Genomic DNA, 17,921 nt, shown 5'->3' on the forward strand with positions numbered 1-17,921 from the left:
CTAGACAAATTTTTCGAGTTTTCTGATTTCGTTAAGAATCGTGTTGAAAACAGTTAACGAGTTTGTTTCGGCGCTGAGCTATTATTTATTATTCCTTAGCCTAAGCAGTTAGGATAATTTCAAGCTAAGCTACAAAGCTTGTTCAGAATTCCACTGTTGATGTTGTTGTAGTAGCGTAAAACATTTCACAAATAGTTCTGGACAGCCTTAAACTGGTTCGTTCCGCTTAAGTGTAACCGATTATTTTAAGAATGATCTCTTCAATTTCTTCAGAAGAGCTTATAGCAGAGAACGTAAATGAATAGAGAAGGAGCAAATGTTAAATGAAATCTTTTTGAGTACTAATTTGTAATTCCACATGAGGGAACATCGAAAAATATAACTTCGAAAAAGAAAAATACACCACACAATATGCGAAATGCTATAAATAGACACAACGAATATTCCTATATGAAAATCGTTGCGCATACCTATTTAGATTTATGTTTTCAATTTCTATGATATGACAAAATTTATAATTATGAAAAGCCTTCTGAATTAAAAATTATATTATATTCTTCAACATTCTCTGCCACTAGTTAATGCTTGTATATTGACAGCGACATCTATTTGTGAAAAAGATGATTCAAAATAAATAGCAGATAATGTTAATACCAGAGAATGTTAACAAATAGAGAGGGCAGAGAATGTTAATAAATTCATTAACATTCTCTGGTTTCAGCTAGAATTGTCAATTGTACCAGAGAATGTTAATAAATATAATATAATTTATTATTGTGCCTTAAGAAACTCACAGAGCTTTATAAAAAATCTCTGGTTGCGTTATTGGGTAATTAACCGGTGACTTAACCGATAGTTGCCTTGCATGGGTATTTATGGTGGGTTAATACATTTGTTTTTGGGTGAAGCTATCATATCTATAGAATCGTCAAGTTTAGCTACGTACTTCATGGGAGCATTGTTAATAAATTTTTTAACATTAATAGATTTTTAATAGAAGTACGGTATCCATAATACCAACACACTTAGATTTGTTACAAAAGATGCCAATGAGCCAAATCATCTGGTGATTCAAATTGTCAATTAGACTTTTGAAACTTTTGTTACCCTCGAATTTTACTCATCACCTGAGTTAGTTACTGGTTAATATGGAGGCTACCAAGTATACATATGGCGGAGCTACCGACTATTCCAAGCATTATACTTTTATTATTCGGCAAGATGTCTACTGAACGAGGCCTATGGCCTATAGGCACTTGCTTTAAGATCCGATACCTTAAAAACCATACGTCGAACGCGGTCCCTTTTTTAGAATGATGACCTGGCAGTAAATTTAGGAATACGATTCAGAAATTCTCTGGTCTTACTGTTACTGTTACTGTTTTCGCATGCTACACCCTCTCGGATTGGTATACCTTCCGTAATAGTGAAGAACTACTAATATTCCAAAAAAATTATAAACCCCAAAATCGCAGCCGCGCAAATCTACGCATGCGCAGAAGCCCCACTACGCATCCACACACACACACACATACAGTTATAAATATGCGTTTGCTACAGTTTAAGCATTCACCTAACATCAAGCATCTGCCTTCAACTCTGCATTCCTTATGGTGTTTGTCGTAGTGATGATGAAACTCAACTCGATTGGATTTTATTGCTGCTGCTGCTGGTGTCTGCGGCTACCGAAAGACGTGTTGCGCATGCGCAAAAGCGCTCTCAAGGCGTTCGCCGGCCGTGGCTATATGCAGAGCGCCAACTGGCAAAGCGTAATTGTTTTCGCGCAACAAACACACACACTCGTGGCAATGGGTTTGCATTGCACAAAGGTACCGTAGGTAGTCGCTGGGCACTTGCGCATGCGCGCATTTACAATGAAATCATTGAGACGATCATATTCATCAGCGGCCGTTCATTACAATTTTTGTTATTGTTGTTGTTATTTTTTGTGATATTTTCGTTTACGGTTTTTCTGTTTACTTCTCTCACCTTGACGGCCGCGACGAACACGACGACGGCGTTCGTGCATTTTGGGTCAGACGCTTGTGTGTGTGTGTTGCCATGCATTTATGCGCATATTTAGAATGTATGCTGTGCACGTGTGTGTGTTCATGTTATTGTGATGGCGTTGGTGCTGGCCATCAACGATCCACCATCAGTCCATCAGACCAACAACCATCGACGGATATTGATCGCGTGTATTTATGGTGATTTTGCGATTGCAGATTTTCAAACTGCGCATGCGTGCGTGCAGCAGTTATTCGTATTTATTATGGCGCATGAGTTGAATGATTTGTTGTTGTTTTTTGGAATTACAACTGTAAATATTTATTTTATTTTAAGTGTTTCGTTCATTTTTTTTGAGTCACTGGAGGCCGTGCGTTTGTAGGTATGTACGTATGTAAGTAAATATCTATATAGTTTTGTTATAAAATATATTCTTATATAACATATTGTAAGTCAGATATATGTACATACCTATACACATATCCACATATGTATAGGTCTAACCTAACCTATACGCCGCCTGCCACAAGATACCTAAAACTACTGATCCTTAGTAATACCAGATGGAGGCTCAGTTTAATTTGAGCTGAAGTATGTTATTCGTCATACAGCACGTGAAGGTTTTCTGCGAACTTTAAGAGCGACTTGATACTTTTTATACTTCTCTAACCCCTTTAACTGCGAAGCTCCTATATATGGGTTTTAGATAATATTGTACAAAGCCTTAGGACGTCTTCTAGTGTCTCTCTCATATCTAATTCTTTGCACTTTCTGCTTGTAACGTCGTTACTTATGCCCATGCGGCTCGCATGCGATGCCAGTAAGTTGTGACTTGTCATCAGGCCAACCACCGTCCTGCAGTCCTTTTGAAACTGTGTGAGTATACATCATGCGAGCTTTCCTTCGGGACTTTTGCACATGATTTTGGCAATCCTGCATGTACTTAAAGCATTCCATCTCGCCCTGATGCCTCTGTCAGTACTTTCGGAAATCTCATACGTATACCAACGGTTCAAAACTGTTGCGGACTGACACAAAAAAAAAATTACCAAGTACAATTCTTTAATATATCCTTCAGTGCCTTCAGTGAATTTTGTTTTTTTTTCGGTTTCGGCTGATTTTTGATGCGTCATTCGCTAGATTGTTGAATAGTTTCGACGTAATATTGACAAGTAACTGTTTTGCGAGGTCAACTCGATGTCGTTTTGTAAAAGCTTAAGGTCGAGTCTAGCATTGACACGCTTCATACCCAGAACTTTAACCAAAATTTGTTGCGTCGATCCATAAGAGATGTCAAGATCCTCTGCTATCCCTCTTATGCCACGACGATTTTCAAGCACTGTTCCTTCAACTTTTTCGTTGTTATCGTCATTAACAAAGGATGCTTGCATTAGTTAAGTTTTCGATGAAAGTTCGTTGTGTTCCTGATAAAGTGGACTCCATAAAACATCTCTGCAACATTTTCAATGATTCGGTGACCGTGATTCCATTGAAAACGGATTTTTTCCACAGAAAAAAACGCCAAACTTTTCGCGTCAAAAATAAAGAACTGACAAGCACACACAAGGAGTACAAACTTCACACGATCAAAAAAAAAAAAGTTGTAAGAAACTAAAAAAGAGTCAAATCAAATTAGTAAAATTTTCAGATCATATATACTAGCCTTCCTCACAAATCATTTTGCGCCGCAGCTGCTAATATATAATTTTCGTTTGCTCGGCCAAACTGTCGATTTACGCCTAATTTCCAGATTTCTCGCTCGTAAGACACTTTTGCATTATTTTTAGTCTAATTTAAGCAATAAAAAAATCGGCAGAATCTAAATTTACCGCTTCCTATTCATACATCAAACGCACAACAAATACATACAAACATGCTTATACCATATATGTATTGTATATCACCGTCTATGACATCTTGCCCACCCATACCAATTCCATTCGCTTTTTGCCATTCTCCATGCTGCGCACGCCCACTTGGCAGCTGACAGTAATTGCAAATTATTTTCGACCACTGAAAAATGGCATGCGACAAAAAATTAAATTAATTAAATAAAAAATATGTGAGCAACTGTTTCTTTCTTTGTTAAGCGCATAAATCATCTTCTCGCTTAAAACTATAACTGAGTCCACTTTTTTTGTAAAAAATTATGTAAAAATGTGAAAACAAAAATTATTCAACAAATATATGTATACTCATTAGGGTGAAGCGACTAAAATTTTTTTTTGCTTAGCCTGAAGGTCAAATCTGTAGAATATAAATAAAGAAATTTTTTGTACAAAAAAAAATTTTTTTAACATCTAGAGGCGCACTCAGTTTCAAAGTAAATTTCGAGTTAAATTTTATTTTTTTACAAAATTTTTGGTTTGAACTCTTTATATTTATATAAAAATTACCGAATGTGACGGATTTTGACTCAAGATTTATTTTAACCCTTAAGGAAAGCATGTTGTCGTTTAAGACTTTTTTTTAAAACTCCAATAATGACCACAAAACAATTTTTTAAGTTGATAACTTTTAATTGGCCAGAAAGATGACTCTCCACAGCTTCTAGAACACTTATCAAAAATTTTTTACGAAATAAAAACTTTAACTCGAAACTTTACTTTAAAAGTGAGTGAGATTTTAAAAAGTTTTTTCCAAAAATTTTCTTATTTTTATAATCTACAGATATGACCCTCAGACTAAGCAAAAAAAAAATATTTATTTTTCGCTCCTCCCTAATACCTATATAGATATGCTACTGAAACTAAATACAAAATAGTTCTTAATTTCACTTTCAGTAGCTCAAAAAACTTTGGCAACAATGCAAAATTCCTGTGTAAGTGAGAAAGACGAATCGCTGAAAAAAAAACACCAAATCTCTCACGTAACTATTTGTAAAGGTTCCGCTTCGGCGAAATTCCACGACTGTGAATTTGTATTTGTATAATATTTACTTGGCACTCTCATGAGGTGCACTCAGATTGGTTAGGTCGTGGCAGCTAACATTCTACAAGTATATTCTACTTCGGGTGCTTCTTCTACAACATTTTTATGAAGAGAAGCTCAAGTGACTGGTTTCTTGAAATCTCCATACAGCTTGCGTTGAAAATTGGAAGTCCTGAGAAACATATGAAGACTGGAAAGTAGATCAGATGACAGTCATTTGGAGTTATGATATAGATGGTTATAACATTAGTGGATGTTTGTGCAAGTTCCTGTCAAAATTTGATGTTTTATTTTGTGCAATTATTAGGTTTAGTAATTACGTATGATCTTCGGAGATAATCTTTAAGCTTTCACAACGGGCCGTTTTAAGAGAAAAGAGCGTAGACTTGAATCAAACTGAACCGATGTTTTTACCAGTAAAACGACGGTTCCGTAGTTCAAACTTTCAGTTATCAATCACTCGCTCTGTCTTCTATTCCCAGTAGAAGGCAATAGAAAATACTGAATAATATTCTTAAAAAAAATCAGAACTTGCCCACCGGCAGGTATGCTCCAGTATAATCTTTCGAATGTAGTGACGCTCTATAAAGAAATGCAGGAAGAGAATACAAGCGAGGAAAAAGTCTGCTCAAAAAATTCAAAATGGAATTCAATTTAGGCGCGGAGTGTTCCCTAAGCAATCAAATATTATCTTCTCTATTTGTTTACTTTCTATCATCAAAGTGGAAGAAGTAGATATTGCAAGATCCTGTAATCGCTTCAGATTTGGTTCCTCACTATAGGAGCGTAAAAGTCAATGCAGGATTAGAGTCTAAATGAATCGGCAGCTCTTGAAAATCTTATCAGATCCCTTATATAGCTTATTCTTTGTACCATATAAATGTGCGCAATTGGATTAAAATCCCACATTTGATTGCTACTTCAACGGAAGGATCAACGAGGTAGGGAAATTCAGCACCCATGAGGAAACTTCTGGTAGCTGACCGACATAATATCTATAGTGAAGACAAGAACCCTTACCGAGGTCTTTATTAATAAAATATCAAATATTTGTTTCGTTTAGTGGTACCACTGTCACAGGTTATAAAAAATGCGGACATTGATCTCGAATCTAAGAGTCTCGCATCTTATTGCGGAGGAGAAGAAGGTGGCTTCTTTGTTGAAGGTAGGTGACCAAAGTAGCTTTGGGGGTTATAGAGAGTAATCATTTAAAAAAGAGAGACAGCGACAATCAAGAAGAAGAAGAATGTGATGTAATAAACTTTTGTGGTTTCAATAACTTCAATTTTATTGACTAACCTTTGCTGTGATTTCTATAACTTTATGGAAATATTTGCACATACATACATTCTTGAAGTACTTCAAGAAGTGTTTGCAAATTATTAGGGAAACCATATTTTTTGCACAAATATATGTGGTAATAATTTTTAAATACGCTCATATAAAAGAATAATGTTTTTATTTACCGTTTCCTCAGAAGATAAAGCACGGAGTTCTTTCACCAGCTCAACCGCTTCTCAAGCCATTCTGCACACCGAAGTCCAGCAAGAACAATTGAAACGCGCCAATGCCAAACAAAGAAAGATACACACATACATTCCCATACACATACTTACATATGTACATATATACGTGCATACACAATTACAAACGCTTATACGAGTAGGAAACATTGAATGGTTCGAAATCGGCGACATCTTCTCCATACGAAATCAGTCAGTCGAATGGACAAATGCGTTTGCGACAAACAACTGCTCGAAGCATTGAAGAGCGTTCTTGTGTTGGTGCCACAGTTGCGTTTGAGGCGCGTCTTCGTTGCTTGAGCGCAGATAGAAGATGGCTGTGCTGGAGTTTTCCGCGCATGCCTTGTATCTTCTTCTTCTTCGTTTTGTGTGTGCTTGAGGAGTCAGCGCGGCAAGATGATTGAATTTATTACGCATACGCGTTTTGTTGTTTGTACATACGTATGCAACACTTTTATTGCTGTTGTTGTTGTTGTTGTTAATTTTTATTGCCGTTGCGCGAATTGTTATTCAACACCAGCGACTTGGTCAACGTACAGCAGCATTTCACTGCCGCCGCTTGCTCCTCCGTCATCCTCATAAGCGGTTGCCGCTTTAGGCTCTACGTTCGCCTCTCCTTCATCGCCCACAGAGTTTTGCGTCTGTTGTTGCGCTTTTCTCTTCCATTTGTCACTTGTGAATTCCATTACCGATCGATCTTTGTTAAGTTTTCTCGATAAACTAAACAGAGACCCCGCCTTCCACCTCTTTGTTAGTCAGCGCTTCAGTCGCTCACCTACAATGCGTGGCGCAGACATCCATCAGCCAGCCAACGGCTTCAGCGTCTCGAAAGTTTTTGATTTTTGTGATTCTTTGTGGTTATTGGATGCGTTCGCGTGATCGCTACCGGGAAATTTATCGCCAGTCATTAGAATTCAGCGTGCGGCGTGTAGCGATTGTGGTTGGAAAAGGGCCCGGTCTCGAGATTGGTAGCTGCATATTCCTCTATTTAAATACTTACGTAAGTGTGAAGACATATGAAAGAATGCCACACAAATTCATTTGGGTCCGGATCGTAAGTACATACTTACATATGTGAGTAGGTACGAGCATTTAGTTTCATGTTTGAAGAATCTGAAGCATTAGAAACTTAGGCACGAGTATGCGCGGATATGTTGGAATGCTGGAATTTATGCATAAATTGACCTCAACAACTCCAGTGCGAAGACCCTTAGATGGAGTGTGAAGTTTTGGTATTAACATGCATCAATCCATATAATGTTCCACTCGAAAAATGTACTAGTAAAATCCATTTTCGACGTGTTTCTTTGCTCTTCTTCTTGATTTGCCTTTTAATACTCTAATTGAACCGACGAAACGAATAAACAAGTTAAAGTTAGCTTCAATTCGCAATATTAACTGGAACTTGCGCTTATTTAGGCTAGTCTTTCTACAATTCTCAAGTCCATTCGCTCATTTTAAAAAAAATCTAGTTTTGTTGACATTTTCGAGTAATTTTAGTGACCAACTCAAGCTCCTCGTATTCCAAACTGCTTAGAGGCGTTTTTTTCGATTTGCGATAACTTTATGATGGACAAGTGCTCTCAGCTCTCAGAGGTTAGCGCGAAAACTGAGTTTGGTACCAAAATTCCGAAAACTATCACAATTGTACGACTGTTCCACTAATGGCGCCAAGTCTACTACAGAAAAGCTCCTTCGCGATTTTAACTGCGCAGCTAATGACAAAATTGTGTGTCATAAACTCTATAAAGATACCAAATATTGACCTATGCACAACAATACAATTTATTTAGAGGCGGATGAGAAAAGCTTCATCTCTGAATCCACGAACTCTCACAAAACTTAGATAATATTATATTAAGGCAAGTTCTAAGCTAGGAAGATTTCTCATTCAGCCAGGGATACGTAGAATTAATAAGACCTATTTAAAGATAATTGTTACAGAGTGTGAAATCAAACATTTTGTAGATATAACATCGCATACTTGGCTTTCAATCTAATGACGAGCTTTCATCCAGTTCGATAAGCTTCCATCCAGTTAGGTAAGCTTTTATCAAGCTAGTCGTGCTTTCATACATCTAGAGAAGCTTTCATCCGCTTATGCAAGCTTTCAATGAACTAAGAAAGCTTTAATCTAACTAGACAAGCTTTTCATTATATACAATGCTGTATGTTTGCCGAAAGATGGTATAACTTCATTATTATATTGAAAATGAGAACCTGGAAGCATTACTAGTTGAATATTGTTGCCAAATCCAAGAAGAGCTCGCAGAATATTTGGGAGTCACTCAAAAAATGTTTTCGCGAATTGGAAATGCTGCTTGAACGCTACAAATTAATTCGTTTTTTCTACTGATTGTGACTGGTCTTATAAAATGGATTCATTATTATAACCATAAACGCAAAAAATCGTATGTGAAACTTGGCTAAACAGCCAGATCAACGACAAAGCCAAATAGCCATGACGTCAAGGTAGACGTGCTGTATTATGAGCTTCTAAAACCGAGTGAAATTATTAATGGGGGAACGCTACCGACAATAACTCAACGAATTGAAGCGAGTGATTCATGGAAAGGCCCGAAATTTGAGACTATTCACGAGGCAATAACTTTCAATCATGACAACGCTCGGCCTCATGTTGCTAGACCCCTCAAAAAGTTTAACCACATCCACTTTATGGTCCAGACCTTGCTCCTACTGACTACGATTTGTTGCGGTTAATGCAGAACGCCCTCACGGTTCACAGCAGAACACGGTATCAAAAACTTGTTGGCTTCATTCTTGGCCGCCAAGCCGGCGCAGTTCTTTTACGATGGAATCCACAAATTGGCAGAGAGATGTACAAATGTTATACTTGAGGCTCAATGGAATTTTTCTTACAACCATCAACATAATTTTTTTTAGGTTATCTCTCAAAAATATACATATGTATGTACATACATAAATGGGTATTTTATGCGAATATTGGCAAAAAATCGGTGATATGATGAAAGGTGCTTTCTATTTCATTAGAAATTCCGCTATCTCCCTTCAAAATATGTTAATATTCGCAATAAAAATCTGCACGAAAGCGATTTGCATAAAATAATCAGCGAAAGCTGGGTGTGTAAGACATACATACATACATAAATAATTTTGATGTCAGAAGTGTAACTAATCAACCGTTAGACATGATCATGATCGATAGTGCAAATAGCGTTTACAAGGGACCTCTTCAGCTTCTTCTTTTGAACTTTTAAGCCGCAAAATTTATGTAGTTTTAAATAATTTCTTGTTCTTCGCATTTGTTGTTGTAGTTCTACTCTTAAGTTATGAGTTACCGCACAAACGGGAAGAATATGACTATCAATCATCGGTCAATTTGTTGACCCAAAATGCGCAAGCTTGTTGACTTGAAGAAAGCTTAAGCGATTGGCGCGCTGCGGAGAAACTAAATAAGTATGAATAAGAGATGCTTAGGGAAGACAATAATAAACATACATACAAACAAATTTAAGTTAGATTATTATTTTTTTCATATGCATAATGAATGAGTCTGACATGTTGCGGTTTTTTTAAGAAACAGTAATAAGAAAGAAGCGTTAGCTTATTAGTTAGAAGAAGTTGCTAGCGAGATGTTATAAAATTATTTACATATGTATGTATGTATTTAGACAATAAAACAAATATGCTTACTATTTTTATTATGTTTTGTTGTTGTTCTTTCTTGTAACTTAATCAATGCGAGTTTATTTAAGTGTGGTCACTCGGCTTGCTGAGCTTAGTTTTGGTTTTTAGTTCGAACTGTTTTGTGCAACGAACAAAGATGAGGCAGCATCTGTGGTCCATATTATTTTTAGTGATTTGTCTGACGGCGGCTGTGGTGAAATGTATGTATGTGTTAACACTTGAACGAAATTAGGTTTATGGTCGAAAAAATCTTTAAAATATTTGCAAACGGAAGGATGCAAGGATAATGTAAAAATTGAATTGAAAGAAATTGTGTTGAAATGAATATATGCAAGTTCGGGATTTCTTGTGAAAAATATTTGATAAATTTTATTTATTGGCAGAACTATAAGTGAAGGACGAAAGAAAAAAGTATTTGTATGAATAATAGTGCATTTTATAGAAGCTTGAAATAATTTTTCGAAACATTAAACTTATAAGAAATATTTCTAATGGATTTATTTAAATTTTTTTCATAATGTTAAAAAATATAAAATAATAACAATATAATTTCATTATAATGAGATATTTTCAATATCGTAGAAAAAAAAACTTTTTATTCTATAAATATATAGTATTAATAATAATGTTTAATCATTAAAATTATTAAATAATATTTAAAGCGCATAAGCTAGAAAAAATTTCAGTAAAAGTAAAAATTTAATATCCTAAAATAAAATAAAATTATAGCAATAAATAAATAAACATTCATAATAAAATTTAAATTAAAAATAAGAAAATTTACAAGTAAAATGTTTTTTGTGATTTATAATAAAAATTATTAAATAAAAAAAATTTTTTTAAATATTACTAATTTGAATAAAAATGTTTAAATTAATTTAATTTTTATTTTAATATTGAATTAAATTCTTTTAACAACTTAAAATAATATAAAATGATGCAAACAACTTAACTTCGGCAGCACCGAAGCTATAATATTCTTCATTTTTTAGCATTTTTTATAGCATAAAATTGATTTTGATCGATTATTTTGTATGACAGCTATAAGCTGTAATTGTCCGATCTAAACTATTTCTGTCGGAGAATGTACCGTTGTTTTGGATAATAATGCATGTCAAATTTCGTCACGATATCTCGTCAAATAAAAAATTTTTCCTTACAAGAACTAGATTTTGAGCGTTCAGTTTGTATGGCAGCTATAGGCTATAGTGAACCGATATCGATGGTTGCAATAAATAAGTAGCTATATAGGGAGCAAAAAACGTGCCCAAAATTACAGAGCAATATCTTAAAAATTGAGGGACTAGCTTGTGTATGCACAGGCAGGACATGGCTAAATCGACTTAGCTCGTCATGCTGATCATTTATATGTATGTATGTATATATTTTATAGGGTCACCGGCGTTTTCTATTGGGTGCCATAAACTTCGTGGCTGACTTAATATACCTTGTTAAGGTTACAAAAATAATAACTGCTTTTGAATATTGTTTTTGAGAATGAAAAATAAAAATGAATTTTTTTTAAAGAAAAGTATATATTTTTAATTTACAATAAAAAAAAAATTAATATAAGAAAAATATTAAAAAAAAAATTATTATTAAATAAAAAAAAAATTATTATAAAATTAAAAAAAAATTATTATAATTGATATATAAATTATTATAAAATTTTTTTTTAAATTAAATTTTTTATTTCAATTATATGCTGTCATTCTCGAACCTACTGGTTTTAATGATCTTCCTTTTGTGAGAGTGTTCCGATCGTGTGAGAGTTGGATTGGATCCTTAATGGATTCTTAATGATCAGCAAAGATTCTTACTCGAAGAGTAAATTACAGAAAGTGTGTGATATATTAAATACTACCCAACGGCTTTCGTTGCCCCAAATATAATATTATAGCTAGTTCTAGATACGTTTGTGATGAAGTGATGAGTTGTCGTTGTTGTTTTAGCAGCTTTACACAATCCTCCAATAATTTGATGAATTTGGCTGAGGCCTCAGTCTTTGCAGGAAACAAATTCGGGTTTGGTCGGGTTTGCCCAGACCTCACAAATGTTAATACGTATTCAAATAGATACTTGCGATTACCTACATCTGATTTTCTTGGAAAACATAACTTCCTTTTCGTGTGATGTTAAATTTAAACATAAAATAAATCATACAAATCGGGTTTAATGGGCTAAATTTTTGAGAGAACTTTTGAAATACAAAATATTCACGAAGTTTTGGATCACACTACAATTTACCTCATATTTTTATATTCAAACCATTTGAAAATTATAAAAATGAGCGAAATTTCTTATTTTCTTTCTTTTTCATATTTGCAGCTGAATCCTTCACCGAAGTTGATAATGATGGCAATGAAATCGAGGTTAAACGCTTCTACATTGAAGGCCGTCAGTTAAACGGTGGTCGGCGGCAATGTTATGAGACACGTAGACGCAAACGTTCTTCGGCTTACGGTCAAGAAGAGGATAAGGCCAATGATGAGATTCTAACATCTACGTCAACGGCGCCAAGCGGTATTGACACCGCTGTCTCCATAGATGAGGAGGATGACGTGGAAGCAGATAAGCCGGTTGGTGTGTATGAAATATTCCATAATAATGATGACGGTGGCGAACAGAATACGGCGGATAATGGTGCTGACGAAGCGGAAAATGAGGGAGACAAGGCCACACTCAATTTGCCTGTAGTGGCGCATATCACACATCAAAGTAGCGTACAGTCTAATACTCCCGCTGCTGGCAGCAACCACAACGGTATAGTAATTGTACAAACCAATACGCCGCCCAAGGTGAATCCACAAACACACGCGGTTTTTGAATTACTGCCGGTGGGAAATGACGAAGACGGTGAAGACGATCTTGATGACTATGGTGAGGATTCCCAGCTATTCTATTATGAAGAGATAAGTCCAGTGAGCACCACAGCTACTTGGTCAACTGGTGAAAACGAACCTCTACCATATAGTCAGTCTGAGTTGGAGACTGACGCTGAAGACAATTCTGATATAGATGAGGCTGAGGAACAGAATACCACAGCTAAACCTAAACCATCGAAAAGGCCTACAAAGAGACCTACGAAAAAACCAACCAACAAGCCCTCGCGCAAACCTTCCAGAAGACCTAACAAGAAGCGTCCTAACAATAAGCGTCCAAATACATCGGGCAGCAAACATCGTCGACCAAGCAAAAAGAATAAGAATTCGCCTGCAAGACGTGGCACGGGCAACAAAAAGAGACGTCGACAACGTCCCGATTACCAGAGTGACGATTTCGATGGTTTGCGCCTAACAGCCAATCGTCTCAAAAATCACAAACTAAACAATTTAAAACATAAACGTAAACAGTTGAATAAGGAGAATGAAGAAAACCAAGGCACAAATACTTTTACAAAGACCGAGACGCTTACACGTACCGGTACAGCCGACGATGAGAAGAATGTTAACTGTATTATTATCAATAAAACCACGACACCGCGCCCATTCTGGGGCCTATTCGGTCGTAGCGCTGATGGTGATGACGCTGAGGCAACCACCGCGAGACCCTACGGCAGAAGGAAGCGCATTAACTTCAGTCTGCCGGCATAAGTTTATTTGACCGCTGCAGGATGTAGTGAAATAGAATTAATTTTAATTTAATATTTATTTATTTATTATTTTTTTTATAAAAGAAATAAAGACATGTACCAAATGTTTCGGAATCATTTTTATTCGAAAGATTTGATTTTAGCTGCTTATGGCATTATTTTCTTCCAATTCCGTCGAAGTCCCCTCTTGAACGATTCTGAAGGTACTATTTCTTGCCACAATCCCAAATGACATAAGTTTATGATTATCAAAAATAAGAGCTATGCGTCAGTGGAAACACATACTATGTCAAGAGCTCAGGAGATCATTAACTCTAATATTTAGACGACAAAGTAATTAACTTTCGTAATAGAACCAAGGTCATGTGTTTGAAATTCCTGTTCGCTCAATGAGTAAAGTTTGACTAATGACATCTAACATCACTGATAGTGATAAATTTGACATATAAAGCAAGCTTATAGAAGGATAGGGAGAGTTTTCAGAGCCGAGCATTACCGTTCGGTTTGGAGAATGAACGTCTTGCCACAATCGCAATTAGAGAGAAATATTTCTGCACTATCTACTCACAAAGTACATATGATAGCGTTGTTTTCAAAATGATCGAAGAGCCCTTATAAAAATGTGCTTGGGTTTTATTGCAAGGTGGCTAAAGAAAGTTTGCTGGAAAGTTCAGACTTCACGATCTAACTTCAGACAGATTTGTGTGGCAAGGAACGAAATGTGTAATTGTAAAGAGCTTGCAATGCTGCCCGAAAGGAAAATCATATAAACTGTCAGAGGTTTTTAATATCCATTAAAATAAGAGATTTGTTGAAATTAATGTCGAGTACGTGAAAGATTTGTCTGGCGATTTTTCCCATGCATGAATTGAACCACGAGTTTGCTTGAAATTGTGTATTGAAATTACGGCTACGGAATCATCGAAAGTGTTAAAGAAGTCGTAGGGGCCCAGTAGTCTATTTTGAAGGCGACAATAAAGATTTGTATTAAAACATGTGAAAATGTAGTTTTTTGTCAATCTGGGTCTAATTTGTTCAGATGGTATACGATCGTCAGCATAATTCGACGTACACAAACTCAAGTCGTTCGCTGAAATCAGATTGTTCAGCCCTTAAAACATTAAATAACGTTAGACTGGTGATAGTAAAAGAAGAGTTCGGCTTCCACTGCGTTGGCAAACAAAAGAAGAAAATCTTGATTTCTAAGCCTTGCCAAATTAAGAAAGATGGAAACTAGAGGACCTAGCCAAAGTCCCGTGTGGGGCTTATAGTGGCAATTAATAGGAATATTTCCGCAGAATCAAAAACAAAAAAGTGCGAAATATCGAAATGATTTTTAATAAAGCTTCTTATTTTTTGTTTGAGTATGAAGATTTCACGAGTGCTGATTTTAGGGGGCAGTGTGAGAACGGTGATGGGGGAGTTCAGATTACGTAATTTCACAACTGAAACTCGATATCATATTTTTGTTGCTGTCTATACGTAAACATGACAAATGTGTGAGCATTTATTTAGTCGCAAATTTTCCATCGTTTTGTTATCTCTTCAATGGAACCCCGTAATTAAACGCATGACTTCTTAAATGCCACAGAAAAAACCAAAATTTCCCACGCTTAAGAGGTTTGGCGCGAGTACCGAATGCGAATGCGGCTCCACCCGCATGACATAGAAAAGATTTTCCCAAGCTTTTCGAGGCTTAGCCGAAAAGACTGATAATACCAAACAATGCTTCAACGTTTTATGCTAAGCGCACATAACAACAACAACCAACCAACCACTGTGATATAGATAATTATGCAAAAACCTGCGTAGAAGTTATCTTAGAAGCGTTGAAGGTACGCCACGGTGAAAAGACAACGGTGGTATCGAAGAACCGACATACGTATGTATGTAGTTATGTACTTTCCCGCCCGCCACATTAGGAACTTTATGGCTTTTTCTAATTTATCCAACTTAACACAAATGTAATCAAATTGTGTAACGGAGCCTAACGATGCGGTGGTATTCTTAATTTCTACGCCAGGGCTGCGTGTGTTCTTCACTTACATACATATGTATGTATGTAGCGCTCAGGTGACTTCCTTTCTAAGTTATTATTGTTGGTTGTTGTTTTCTTAGAGGCTTCTTCCTTTTGTAGCTGGCGTGTCGAAAATACGTTACAATTGCAATGAGTTTGACGCATGCGCACGAACATTAGCGGTGACAACACAGTGTGCGCAGCATGTGAACGACCGGCAATCGAAAAGTTTGCGTCCCAAACGCTCAGAAACCGCATATGTGCAACGTAAGGTGTCAAGCGGCGTAGGAAAATTACGGATGTGCTTAGCGCAGCTATCAAAAGACGTTGGGAAGACGCGCATTTGTGGGTATTCGGCGTAATACCGACTCGCGATCCATATGGTCTTACCAATACAGATGCATTACGCTCGGCGTTTTATCGGCAATACGGTTTTAATGAGTTGACATCACGTTGACAGTCGTCACAACCGAAATTCGATCAAAGAGGGTTAAAATTATAGCTACAGCTCTTGCTCACCAGCTGCGCCTACGAAATTTCTAGTATAAAAGTGACACAAAAAGATGCAACTAAAGAAGGCACCACTACTGCGCTGCGTAGCGAGACGTTTGGTAAAGAAATTGCGCGTCAATTATCAACCGGAAGCCGAAGTTGCAGTTGGCACCCTTTGACCCTAACTTCGTACTGTCATTCAATCACATTGGACACTCGATATTGGCGAGCGCTGTTGCTGGTTGTTCGACTACTTTCCAATACAGTTGCTAGTGTAACGCCTATGCAACTATTCTTTTTGTCTTTGCTCGCATTCTGTTGCACGTGTGGCAGCCACAATGTCGTCTTTTCGTGTTTCTTACGCAACGTAAAAACAATAACAAAGTTAATAGCGCTAGAAAAAATAAACATATGTACATGTAAATGCTAGCAACGCACAGTGAGAGCGAACCCTCGCATACACCTGGGCTAAGCGCGCCGTTTGCACCCTCTTCGCTGTGACCGCAAACAACATAAGGCACGAAAATTGCTTACGAAGTACTTGAAATGAAATCAAATTATCTTCTCCAGTATTATGAAGTCACTTTTATTTATTTGTTTTAAATTTTTTGTTGAATTTAAAAATGTCATCAAAATTATTCGTCTTCGCATTTTCTCGGCATTTCCCCTTTTTAAGCGAGGTGCATTGTTGTTGTACAACAAAATTGTAGCGCATGTGGCATATACAAGTATAATGTATTTAATTAATTATACGTGATGAGTTGTATCTAAGGTATTTTGTGGTTTTGTGTTTTGAACTGGGTACAAATTTGTGGTAAAAGCTTCGTTGATTCTTTTCCTTAAAAATTCATAGACAAACTTTATTTCTCTCCGGTAATGAAATTGGTCTTGCGTACAAATTCAATGGTCATCACGAAGATCCTCGTAGAATGCGTTGATTACCTGATTCTGGCAGAGTTTTTGGGTTCAAATCCCGCCTTTGAAAGCAGAGAAAAAAGAACTGTAGGTCGATTTCCTTCTTATGGCGTCATCGTCATCACGTCACTGTTGACAGCCATAACTTAAAAGTCGTAGATAATTTCGAATGTAAGAATCAGCGTTAACACCAAAAACAAATTTAGACTTGAAATCCAATGCAGAACCACTCTTGAGCTACTTTGGACTGAGTAGGCAATTGAAAATTAAAGTCGTCTCTCGAAGAACAACGCTCAAACTCTACAAGTCCCACATCATTCCTGTTCTGCTCTATATGTATATGGTGCGAGGGCATTGACAATGAGAACATGGACAGATGGTTTTGTGGAAGATTTTGGAAACGATGAGCTCTACGATATATATGGCAACATTGACATAGTTCGACAAATCAAGAGCGGCTACGCTGGCTAGGTTATGTTCTTCGGATGATGGGGAGGAGAAGGAAGGCTTCGACTCCGTTGGAAAGGTCAGGTGTAGAAGAACCTGGCTGCCCTTGGTATCTCCAATTGGCTCCAAACAGCAAAAAGAAGAAATGACTGCTGTTATTAGCGTTTATCGCGTAAGCGGTGTCTACGTCAGTAAAAAAGAAGTAAACTTAAAACTTGAAATCTTTTCCTTAGGGTCAGAACTCTTTCCCTTTTTCTCTCTATACCACTATATTTACATAATTAGTAGCAGTTTTGTATGCGAATACGGATAATAACTCACACGCCAA

The 17,921-nt window shown here is 36.5% G+C and overlaps 1 protein-coding gene across 1 annotated transcript; it reads left to right on the plus strand.

Annotated features, from left to right (window-relative positions):
* Positions 1-12,352: 12,352 nt before the first annotated feature.
* On the plus strand, positions 12,353-13,830 carry LOC106615329 (uncharacterized; the record flags this gene model as incomplete). The annotated part of the gene is made up of 1 exon (XM_014231503.3): positions 12,353-13,830. A coding segment is annotated over one exon (1,371 nt), but the record flags the coding sequence as incomplete, so codon positions are not given.
* Between the last annotated feature and the right edge of the window lie 4,091 nt (positions 13,831-17,921).

Source organism: Bactrocera oleae, chromosome 5 (genome assembly GCF_042242935.1).
Source record: "Bactrocera oleae isolate idBacOlea1 chromosome 5, idBacOlea1, whole genome shotgun sequence".
Taxonomy (NCBI): domain Eukaryota; kingdom Metazoa; phylum Arthropoda; class Insecta; order Diptera; family Tephritidae; genus Bactrocera; species Bactrocera oleae.